Source organism: Nomascus leucogenys, chromosome 22a (assembly GCF_006542625.1).
Source record: "Nomascus leucogenys isolate Asia chromosome 22a, Asia_NLE_v1, whole genome shotgun sequence".
Classification (NCBI taxonomy): domain Eukaryota; kingdom Metazoa; phylum Chordata; class Mammalia; order Primates; family Hylobatidae; genus Nomascus; species Nomascus leucogenys.
This window is the reverse complement of record NC_044402.1, coordinates 42627052-42639120: the sequence shown is the minus strand read 5'-3', so window position 1 is coordinate 42639120 and position 12069 is coordinate 42627052. Positions and strand designations below refer to the sequence as shown.

Below are 12069 nucleotides of genomic sequence, written 5' to 3'. Positions count from 1 at the left end.
CCAGTCTATCATTGATGAACATTTGGATTGGTTCCAAGTCTTTGCTATTGTGAATAGTGCCACAATAAACATACGTGTGCATGTGTTTTCATAGTAGAATGATTTATAATCCTTTGGGTATATACCTTGTAATGGGATTGCTGGGTCAAATGGTATTTCTAGTTCTGGATCCTTGAGGAATAGCCACACTGTCTTCCACAATGGTTGAACTAATTGGCACTCCCATCAACAGTGTAAAAGCATTCCCATTTCTCCACATCCTCTCCAGCATCTGTTGTTTCCTGACTTTTTAATGATCACCATTCTAATTTTTTCTGCGTTTCTCTAATGACCAATGATGATGAGCTTTTTTTCATATGTTTATTAGCTATATAAATGTCTTCTTTTTGCCTTCCTTCCTCCCTTTTCTTTCTCTTCTCTTTCCTTTCCTTCCTTCTTTCTTTTCTTTCTTCCTTCCTTCTTCCTTTCCTTTCCTTCCCTTCCTCCCTCTCTCTCTCTCTCTCTCTCTCTCTCTCTCTCTCTCTCGCCCTCTCTCTCCCTCTCCCTCCCTCTCTCTCTTTCTTTCTTTGGAACAGTCTCCCTCTGTTCCCCAGGCTGCAGTGTAGCGGCATGGTCTCGGCTCACCCTTGGGCTCCCGTGATCCTCCTGCCTCGGCCTGCCGGGTGGCTGGGATTGTGGCCGCGTGCCACCACGCCTGGCTGGTTTTTGTATTTTTGGTGGAGGTGGGGTTTCGCCATGTTGGCCAGGCTGGTCTCCAACTCCCGACCTCGAGTGATCTGCCTGCCTCGGCCTCCGAAGGTGCTGGGATTGCAGACGGAGTCTCGCTCACTCAGTGCTCGGTGTTGCCCAGGCTGGAGTGCGGTGGCATGGTCTCGGCTTGCTGCAGCCTCCGCCCCCCAGCCGCCTGCCTTGGCTTCCCAGGGTGCCAGGATTGCAGCCTCTGCCCGGCCGCCGCCCCGTCTGGGAGGTGGGGAGCGTCTCTGCCTGGCTGCCCATCATCTGGGATGTGAGGAGCGCCTCTGCCCGGCCGCCGCCCCATCTAGGAAGTGAGGACTGTCTCTGCCTGGCCGCCCATCATCTGGGATGTGAGGAGCGCCTCTGCCCGGCCGCCCCATCTGGGATGTGGGGAGCGCCTCTGCCCGGCTGCCCCATCTGGGAAGTGAGGACCGCCTCTGCCTGGCTGCCCCGTCTGTGAAGTGAGGAGCACCTCTGCCCGGCCGCCCCGTCTGGGATGTGGGAGTGCCTCTGCCTGGCTGCCCCCTCTGGGAGGTCTACCACGGAAGCCAGACGCAGTGTGGGGGCTGGACGTGGTGGCTCACGCCTGTAATGCCAGCACTCTGGGAGGCCGAGGCAGGTTGATCACTTGAGGCTAGGGGTTTGAGACCAGCCTGGCCAACATGGTGAAACATACGACAAATACAACAAACCAACCAACCCAGCAACAACAAAACAGGTCTACCCTGGAGTCATACTCTAATTTTTCCTATTTTCCTCCCTTTCTGATCCTTTATCCCACTTTCTTTCTCTTCCTTCTCCTTCTTGTCAAAGACATAGAGGATTGAGTTATTATCATTGATCCATACAAAGTCCCTCTCTCATTTTTCTTTCATTCCCACCCCCATTTCTATTCCCCGTCTTCCCATGTGCAACCTTCCTAATATGTTTGATATGCATCTTTTTGTATTTTTAGAAAATGTTAAATAAAAAAATTAAAAAAAAGTCTTCTTTTGAGAAGTGTCTGTTCATATCCTTTGCCCACTTTTTAATGGGGTTGTTTTTTTCTTGTAAATTTGTTTAAGTTCTTTGTAGATTCTGGATATTAGCCCTTTGTCAGATGGATAGATTTTAAAAATTTTCTCTCATTCTGTAGGTTGCCTGTTCACTTTGATGATAGTTTCTTTTGCTGTGCAGAAGCTCTTTAGTTTAATTAGGTCCCATTTGTCAATTTTGGCTTTTGTTGCCATTGCTTTCAGTGTTTTAGACATGAAGTCTTTGCCTGTGCCTATGTCCTGAATTGTATTGCCTAGGTTTTTTTCTAGGATTTTTATGGTTTTTAGGTCTTAAATGTAAGTCTTTAATCTATCTTGGGATAATTTTTGTATAAGGTGTAAGGAAGGGGTTCAGTTTCATTTCTCTGTATATGGCTAGCAAGTTTTCCAAACACCATTTATTAAATAGGAAATCCTTTTCCCATTGCTTGTGTCAGGTTTGTCAAAGATCAGATGATTGTAGGTGTGTAGTGTTACTTCCGAGGCCTCTGTTCTGTTCTGTTGGTCTATATATCTGTTTTGGTACCAGTACCATCCTGTTTTGGTTACTGTAACCTTGTAGTATAGTTTGAAGTCAGGTAGTGTGATGCCTCCAGCTTTGTTCTTTTAATATATGTGCTTAAGTTACATTTAATTATTCACATGGTTGCAATTATTCACACGGCATGAAATCAGGCAGTTGGCAGGTCTGTGGCTCCACCCCAGGAAACCACCCCTCAGCCCCATGCGTGTGGCTGCAGAGTGCCCAGTGCCAAGGTCCATGCTCCAGGCAAGGGTCGAGTAGGAGTGGATTTTTAAGCCAGGTTGACAGTACACTCAGCGACCCGGAGACCATCCCAGGGGAGCCCTGCTAGCCCACTCTTGCACCTATAGTGCGGCTGCCATCTGCATGTCTCCCTTGGGCTGCAGTGGCCAGGCAACCCCCATCTGCCCACCCCTTTCCCCAACCAGGACCCTAACCGCGGACTCTGGCACCAGATACTGCCACCACTGTCAACCAGGCCCTGCAAAGGCAGGAAAGCTGAACTGGCTGCTGAGCCCCTTCTGGTTGGCCATGCAGTACCCACGCCTGTAGCCCCTGGACTCCTAGTGTGGGCTAAGGTGGAGTGGACCCTCTGGCTTGGTCACGGTGCAATGGGCCACCTGGAAAGCATCCAAAAGAGAAGACCTACCAGCCCATGCCCTAGGTGCAGCTGCCACCTGCACGTCAGGCACCAGCAGCAATGGCCAGACCATACCTGATTCTCCACGCCCTCCCCATCCCCACCCCAACAGCAAGAACTCCCTGACAGGATGCTGCGGTAGTGGCTGTCGGGAAGTTGGCTGGGCAGGTGCATAAGGATAAAGATAGATTCTCAGCCCCATCCCGATGGCCACGACATTCTCATCTGCTGGCGGCTCCTTAGCCCTATCCTAGTGGCCACGGAGTGGCGTGCAGGCAGCAGCCTTGGGAACCCCGATTGCCCCTCCTCACACGTGCCCATCACACAACTTGGGCGAGGGGGAAGTGAAGTCAGGCTGTGGCCCCAGCGGAGCCACGAGGCCGAGAACCGACGCTCAGCCTCATCCCCGTGGCTGCAGAGTGCCAACCTCCAGGTCCTGCGCTCTGGGCATGGGTCAGGAGCAGCTGGCAAGGGCAGCACAGCCTGTGCGGCCCTTGGGCATCGCCGGCCGCAGCTCCGGGAAGCCACGTCAGCCCATGGGCGCTGCAGCTGCAGCCGCCACCAGCACATGGAGCAGGGGTCGCCGAGGATTGGGAATCCCCGACCAGGCGGGCGCCTCCAGCCGCTCGGACCCTGGCAAGTCAGGCAGTCTGCGGCAGGAGCGCCGGGCATGGGCTTCGGCCCGGGGTGCAGGAGGCACGCACCCTCTGGCCGGATGGGCAGCGCACTCAGGGCCCAGGAGGCCATCCCAGGGGAGCCCCGCCAGCCCCCGCCAGAGCCCGAGCTGCAGCTGCCACCTGCAAGTGGTGCGCTGGCTGCAGCGGTGGCAACCCCGGATCCCGTCCTCCTGCCTCGCGCCCATCAGCGCGGACCCTGGGGGCGACGCAGTGGCGAAGTCGGGCTGTGGGTCCAGCGGCGGCACCAGGTGGAGAAGCACCACTCAGCCCCATCCCTGGGCTGCAGAGGGCCCCACGCGGGGGGCTCCGAGCATCGGAGCCGGTGGAAGAGAAGAGCGTGCGGGCGACAAACAGACCCTGTGGCAGGGTGCGCCTCGCGCTCCAGGGAGCCCCGCCAGCCCGCAGCACCTGAGCAGCAACCGCCGCCTGCACTGGGCGCCAGGAGAGAGCTGCTAGGGCGGTTTCTCCAACTCAGGCCTGCTGGGCGGGGCCGGCTAAGGTGCGCATGCTCGCTGGTCCTAATGGTTCTGTTGGGCGTTTCTGCTGAGAGGCAGGAGGTGCTGAGAGTCTGTGCGAAGGTCCCTAGACAGACTGCATGGCTTGTTGTTTCGGAGGCGGCGATCCCTGAAGGCTAGCTGAAATACGGCTGGAGCGTTCCCAGGCTACAATTTGCAGCGGACGATTATGGAAGACTATGAGCCAGAATGGTGGCCCACCCTCAGGGAGCACTTGTGCTTGAATGGCTTCTCATTTCCCCAGTACCACATTAAATCGTCTCATCTGAGGAGGATCCACAGAGCTGTCTTCTATGGTAATCTGGAGAAACTGAACTACCTTCTGTTCACCTATCATGACGCCAATAAGAGAGACAACAAGGGAAGGCCATAGATAAGCTGGTTTTACTCAACAGTTACTTCCTCATTCATTGATAAAATGACACCTTTACTCGGAAGAGTAGATTATGGGTCCTTTGAAGTTTTTGAAAATATCTCCTGGATAGCTCATTATGAAACCATTTTTTGTTTAAAAAAGATTAACATTCTAAGAACACATCTATTTTAAAAAGGAAGATGTGTAAGTCATATTTAAGGTCAAAGTGTGGGCATTAGTAAAAATTCACTTATTAAATATCAGAAAATATCTCGTTTTCTTGTAACTATCTAGATTAAAAAATACATACGCAAAGACATTTTAAGATTCTCTTTCCGTGGTCAAAAGTAATAGCTCCTATACACCCACTTTGGAAACCTTGGGTTTAAACAACTTATAATCAACCTTCAAAAAACCAGGTAGTAAATTTCATTTTACTGAGGCACAAATCTGAATATGAGTTTCAAAGGTGGTATTCAAGAACCAGGCACTGAGCTGGTGAGTCTAGTCTACCTCTTCATATCAGAACCTCAACCCATCTTTGTTTACTCTTTATTGTCTCAAATACATTATTATTTTATGGAAGAAAGTTGACCGGGCGTGGTGGCTCACACCTGTAATCCCAGCACTATGGGAGGCCAAGGTGGGGAGATCACTCGAAGTCAGGAGTTCAAGACCAGCCTGGCCAACATGGCAAAACCCCATCTCTACAAAAATACAAAAAAATTAGGCATAGAGGCACACACCTGTAGTCCCAGCTACCCAGGAGGCTGAGGCAAGAGAATCACTTGAGCCCAGGAGGCAGCAGTTGCTGTAAGCCAAGATTGTGCCACTGGACTCCAGCCTGGGCGACAGAGTGAGACTCCATCTCAAATAAATGAATGAATGAATGAATGAATGAACTATATGTTAGGCAATATTTGCAAATCTGGAGAATTCAAAAAGTTCTCCAATTATTTAAAAGTTTTAAAGCATAACAAAATTGCATGTAGACACCAATTGCACATTTTTTTTTTTTTTTTTGAGATGAAGTTTCACTCTTGTTGCCCAGGCTGGAGTGCAATGGCACAATCTTGGCTCACTGCAAACTCCACCTCCCGGGTTCAAGCAATTCTCCTGCCTCAGCCTCCCAAGTAGCTGGGATTACAGGTATGTGCTACCACGCCCGGCTAATTTTGTATTTTTAGTAGAGATGGGGTTTCACCATGTTGGTGAGGCTGGTCTCAAACTCCTGACTTCAAGTGATCCATCCACCTTGACCTCCCAAAGTGCTGGGATTACAGCTGTGAGCTACTGCACCTGGCCAACTGCACATATATTAAAATGTTATATATTCAGCGGGGGTAGAGCCAAGATGGCTGAATAGGAACAGCTCCCCGGTCTACAGCTCCCAGCCTGAGCGACACAGAAGACGGGTGATTTCTGCATTTCCGTTTGAGGTACTGGGTTCATCTCACTAGGGAGTGCCAAACAGTGGGTGCAGGACAGTCGGTGCAGCACATTGCGTGAGCCGAAGCAGGGCGAAGCATTGCCTCACTAGGGAAGCACAAGGGGTCAGGGAGTTCCCTTTCCTAGTCAAAGAAAGGGGTAACAGATGGCACCTGGAAAATCGGGTCGGTCCCACCCTAATACTGCGCTTTTCCAATGGGCTTGGAAAACGGCACACCAGGAGATTGTGTCCCGCACCTGGCTCGGAGGGTCCTATGCCCACGGAATCTCACTGATTGCTAGCACAGCAGTCTGAGATCAAACTGCGAGGTGGCAGCGAGGCTGGGGAGGGGCGCCCGCCATTGCCCAGGCTTGCTTTGGTAAACAAAGCAGCCAGGAAGCTCGAACTGGGTGGAGCCCACCACAGCTCAAGGAGGCCTGCCTGCCTCTGTACGCTCCACCTCCGGGGACAGGGCACAGACAAACAAAAATTCAGCAGGAACCGCTGCAGACTTAAATGTCCCTGACAGCTTTGAAGAGAGTGGTGGTTCTCCCAGCACGCAGCCGGAGATCTGAGAACGGACAGACTGCCTCCTAAAGTGGGTCCCTGACCCCCTAGCAGCCTAACTGGGAGGCACCCCCCAGTAGGGACAGACTGACATCTCACTCGGCCAGGTACTCCTCTGAGACAAAACTTCCAGAGGAACTATCAGACAGCTGAATTTCTGGTCTCACAAAAATCCACTGTTCTGCAGCCACCGCTGCTGACACTCAGCCAAACAGGGTCTGGAGTGGACCTCTAGCAAGCTCCAAAAGACCTGCAGCTGAGGGTCCTGTCTGGTAGAAGGAAAACTAACAGAAAGGACATCCACACCAAAAACCCATCTGTACATCACCATCATCAAAGACCAAACGTAGATAAAACCACAAAGATGGGGAAAAAACAGAACAGAAAAACTGGAAACTCTAAAAAGCAGAGCACCTCTCCTCCTCCAAAGGAACACAGTTCCTCACCAGCAACAGAACAAAGCTGGACGGAGAATAACTTTGACAAGTTGAGAGAAGAAGGCTTCAGACGATCAAACTATTCCGAGCTACGGGAGGAAATTCAAAACAATAGGAAAGAAGTTAAAAACTTTGAAAAAAAATTAGACGAATGGATAACTAGAATAACCAATGGAGAGAAGGGCGTAAAGGAGCTGATGGAGCTGAAAGCTAAGTTTCGAGAACTACGTGAAGATTGCAGAAGCCTCGGGAGCCGATGCGATCAACTGGAAGAAAGGGTATCAGTGATGGAAGATGAAATGAATGAAATGAAGCGAGAAGGGAAGTTTAGAGAAAAAAGAATAGAAAGAAACAAACAAAGCCTCCAAGAAATTTCGGACTATGTGAAAAGACCAAACCTACCTCTGATTGGTGTACCTGAAAGTGACGGGGAGAATGGAACCAAGTTGGAAAACACTCTGCAAGATAATATCCAGGACAACTTCCCCAATCTAGCAAGGCAGGCCAACATTCAGATTCAGGAAATACAGAGAACGCCACAAAGATACTCCTCGAGAAGAGCAACTCCAAGACACATAATTGTCAGATTCACCAAAGTTGAAATGAAGGAAAAAATGTTAAGGGCAGCCAGAGAGAAAGGTCGGGTTACCCACAAAGGGAAGCCCATCAGACTAACAGCTGATCTCTCGGCAGAAACTCTACAAGCCAGAAGAGAGTGGGGGCCGATATTCAACATTCTTAAAGAAAAGGATTTTCAACCCAGAATTTCATATCCAGCCAAACTAAGTTTCGTAAGTGAAGGGGAAATAAAATACTTTACAGACAAGCAAATGCTGAGTGATTTTGTCACCACCAGGCCTGCCCTAAAAGAGCTCGGAAGGCAGCACTAAACATGGAAAGGAACAACCGGTACCAGCCACTGTAAAAACATGCCAAATTGTAAAGACCATCGAGGCTAGGAAGAAACTGCATCAACTAACGAGAAAAATAACCAACTAACATCATAATGACAGGATCAAATTCACACATAACAATATCAACTTTAAATGTAAATGGGCTGAATGCTCCAATTAAAAGACACAGCCTGGCAAACTGGATAAGGAGTCAAGACCCATCAGTGTGCTGTATTCAGGAAACCCATCTCACATGCAGAGACACACATAGACTCAAAATAAAGGGATGGAGGAAGATCTGTCAAGCAAATGGAAAACAAAAAAAGGCAGGGGTTGCAATCCTAGTCTCTGATAAAACAGACTTTAAACCAACAAAGATCAAAAGAGACAAAGAAGGCCATTATGTAATGGTAAAGGGATCAATTCAACAAGAGCTAACTATCCTAAATATATATGCACCCAATACAGGAGCACCCAGATTCATAAAGCAAGTCCTGAGTGACCTACAAAGGGGCTTAAACTCCCACACAATAATAATGGGAGGTTTTAACACCCCACTGTCAACATTAGACAGATCAACGAGACAGAGAGTTAACAAGGATATCCAGGAATTGAACTCAGCTCTGCACAAAGTGGACCTAACAGACATCTACAGAACTCTCCATCCCAAATCAACAGAATATACATTTTTTTCAGCACCACACCACACCTATTCCAAAATTGACCACACAGTTGGAAGTAAAGCTCTCCTCAGCAAATGTAAAAGAACAGAAATTATAACAAACTGTCTCTCAGACCACAGTGCAATCAAACTAGAACTCAGGATTAAGAAACTCACTCAAAACCGCTCAACTACATGGAAACTGAACAATCTGCTCCTGAATGACTACTGAGTACATAATGAAATGAAGGCAGAAATAAAGATGTTCTTTGAAACCAACGAGAACAAAGACACAACATACCAGAATCTCTGGGACACATTCAAAGCAGTGTGTAGAGGGAAATTTACAGCACTAAATGCCCACAAGAGAAAGCAGGAAAGATCCAAAATTGACACCCTAACATCATAATTAAAAGAACTAGAAAAGCAAGAGGAAACACATTCAAAAGCTAGCAGAAGGCTAGAAATAACTAAGAGCAGAACTGAAGGAAATAGAGACACAAAAAACCCTTCAAAAAATTAATGAATCCAGGAGCTGGTTTTTGAAAAGATCAACAAAACTGATAGACTGTGAGCAAGACTAATAAAGAAGAAAAGAGAGAAGAATCAAATAGATGCAATAAAAAATGAAAAAGGGGATATCACCACCAATCCCACAGGAATACAATCTACCATCAGAGAATACTGCAAACACCTCTACATAAAGAAACTAGAAAATATAAAAGAAATGGATAAATTCCTCGAGAAATACACCCTCCCAAGACTAAACCAGGAAGAAGTTGAATCTCTGAATAGACCAATAACAGGTTCTGAAATTGTGGCAATAATCAATAGCTTACCAACCAAAAAGAGTCCAGGACCTGATGGATTCACAGCCAAATTCTACCAGAGGTACAAAGAGGAACTGGTACCATTCCTTCTGAAACTATTCCAATCGATAGGAAAAGAGGGAATCCTCCCTAACACATTTTATGAGGCCAGCATCATCCTGATACCAAAGCCTGGCAAAGACATAACCAAAAAAGAGAATTTCAGACCAATATCCTTGATGAACATTGATGCAAAAATCCTCAATAAAATACTGGCAGACCAAATCCAGCAGCACATCAAAAAGCTTATACACCATGACCAGGTGGGCTTCATCCCTGGGATGCAAGGCTGGTTCAACATACGCAAATCAATAAATGTAATCCAGCATATAAACAGAACCAAAGACAAAAACCACATGATTATCTCAATAGATGCCGAAAAGGCCTTTGACAAAATTCAACAACCCTTCATGCTAAAATCTCTCAATAAATTAGGTATTAATGGGACGTATCTCAATAAGAGCTATCTATGACAAACCCACAGCCAATATCATACTGAATGGGCAAAAACTGGAAGCATTCCCTTTGAAAACTGGCGCAAGACAGGGATGCCCTCTCTCACCACTCCTATTCTACATAGTGCTGGAAGTTCTGGCCAGGGCAATCAGGCAGGAGAAGGAAATAAAGGGTATTCAATTAGGAAAAGAGGAAGTCAAATTGTCCCTGTTTGCAGATGACATGATTGTATATCTAGAAAACCCCATTGTCTCAGCCCAAAATCTCCTTAAGCTGACTAGCAACTTCAGCAAAGTCTCAGGATACAAAATCAATGTACAAAAATCACAAGCATTCTTGTACACAAATCACAGACAAACAGAGAGCCAAATCATGAGTGAACTCCCATTCACAATTGCTTCAAAGAGAATAAAATACCTAGGAATCCAACTTACAAGGGATGTGAAGGACCTCTTCAAGGAGAACTACAAATCACTGCTCAATGAAATAAAAGAGGATACAAACAAATGGAAGAACATTCCATGCTCATGGGTTGGAAGAATCAATATCGTAAAAATGGCCATACTGCCCAAGGTAATTTATAGATTCAATGCCATCCCCATCAAGTTACCAATGACTTTCTTCACAGAATTGGAAAAAACTACTTGAAAGTTCATATGGAACCAAAAAAGAGCCCGCATGGCCAAGTCAATCCTAAGCCAAAAGAATAAAGCTGGAGGCATCACGCTACCTGACTTTAAACTATACTACAAGGCTACAGTAACCAAAACAGCATGGTACTGGTACCACAACAGAGACATAGATCAATGGAACAGAACAGAGGCCTCAGAAATAATGCCGCATATCTACAACTATCTGATCTTTGACAAACCTGACAAAAACAAGAAATGGGGAAAGGATTCCCTATTTAATAAATGGTGCTGGGAAAACTGGCTAGCCATATGTAGAAAGCGGAAACTGGATCCCCACCTTACACCTTATACAAAAATTAATTCAAGATGGATTAAAGATTTACATGTTAGACCTAAAACCATAAAAACCCTAGAAGAAAACCTAGGGAATACCATTCAGGACAGAGGCGTGGGCAAGGACTTCATGCCTAAAACACCAAAAGCAATGGCAACAAAAGCCAAAATTGACAAATGGGATCTAATTAAACTAAAGAGCTTCTGCACAGCAAAAGAAACTACCATCAGAGTGAACAGGCAACCTACAGAATGGGAGAAAATTTTTGCAACCTACTCATCTGACAAAGGGCTAATATCCAGAATCTACAATGAACTCAAACAAATTTACAAGAAAAAAACAACCCCATCAAAAAGTGGGTGAAGGACATGAACAGACACTTCTCAAAAGAAGATATTTATGCAGCCAAAAAACATATGAAAAAATGCTCATCATCACTGGCCATCAGAGAAATACAAATCAAAACCACAATGAGATACCATCTCACACCAGTTAGAATGGCCATCATTAAAAAGTCAGGAAACAACAAGTGCTGGAGAGGATGTGGAGAAATAGGAACACTTTTACACTGTTGGTGGGACTGTAAACTAGTTCAACCATTGTGGAAGTCAGTATGGCGATTCCTCAGGGATCTAGAACTAGAAATACCATTTGACCCAGCAATCCCGTTACTGGGTATATACCCAAAGGACTATAAATCATGCTGCTATAAAGACACATGCACACGTATGTTTATTGCGGCACTATTCACCATAGCAAAGACTTGGAACCAACCCAAATGTCCAACAACGATAGACTGGATTAAGAAAATGTGGCACATATACACCATGGAATACTACGCAGCCATAAAAAATGATGAGTTCATGTCCTTTGTAGGGACATGGATGAAACTGCAAAACATCATTCTCAGTAAACTATCACAAGGACAAAAAACCAAATACCGCATGTTCTCACTCATAGTTGGGAATTGAACAATGAGAACTCATGGACGCAGGAAGGGGAACATCACACTCCGGGGACTGTTGTGGGTTGGGGGGAGGGGGGAGGGACAGCATTAGGAGATATACCTAATGCTAAATGACGAGTTAATGGGTGCAGCAAACCAACAGGGCACATGGATACATATGTAACAAACCTGCACATTGTGCACATGTACCCTAATACCTAAAATATAATTTTTAAAAAAAAGCATTTTCTAACACAAAATACTGCATTATAGTGCATTCTAGTTGTCTCAGGAAAAACTACAACAGAACCTACAAAAAGGGAACAGAAAATATTTTACAAAAATAAATGTAACAAAAATTGTGAC

The 12069-nt window shown here is 46.4% G+C and overlaps 1 protein-coding gene and 1 pseudogene across 1 annotated transcript in view; one reads left to right on the top strand and one right to left on the bottom strand.

Annotated features, from left to right (window-relative positions):
• The window catches only part of LOC100601371, a 481171-nt pseudogene extending 480557 nt beyond the window's left edge, over positions 1-614 (top strand).
• Positions 615-4127: 3513 nt separating this feature from the next.
• LOC115832277 (lymphocyte-specific protein 1-like) overlaps positions 4128-12069 on the bottom strand; it is a 36718-nt gene continuing 28776 nt past the window's right edge. The window contains exons 10-11 of the mRNA XM_030802284.1: positions 4372-4454; positions 4128-4271 (exon numbers count right to left, since the gene is read on the bottom strand). Of these exons, the coding sequence (XP_030658144.1) occupies positions 4128-4271; positions 4372-4454 (227 nt within the window). The remainder of the gene's footprint in view (positions 4272-4371; positions 4455-12069) is intronic.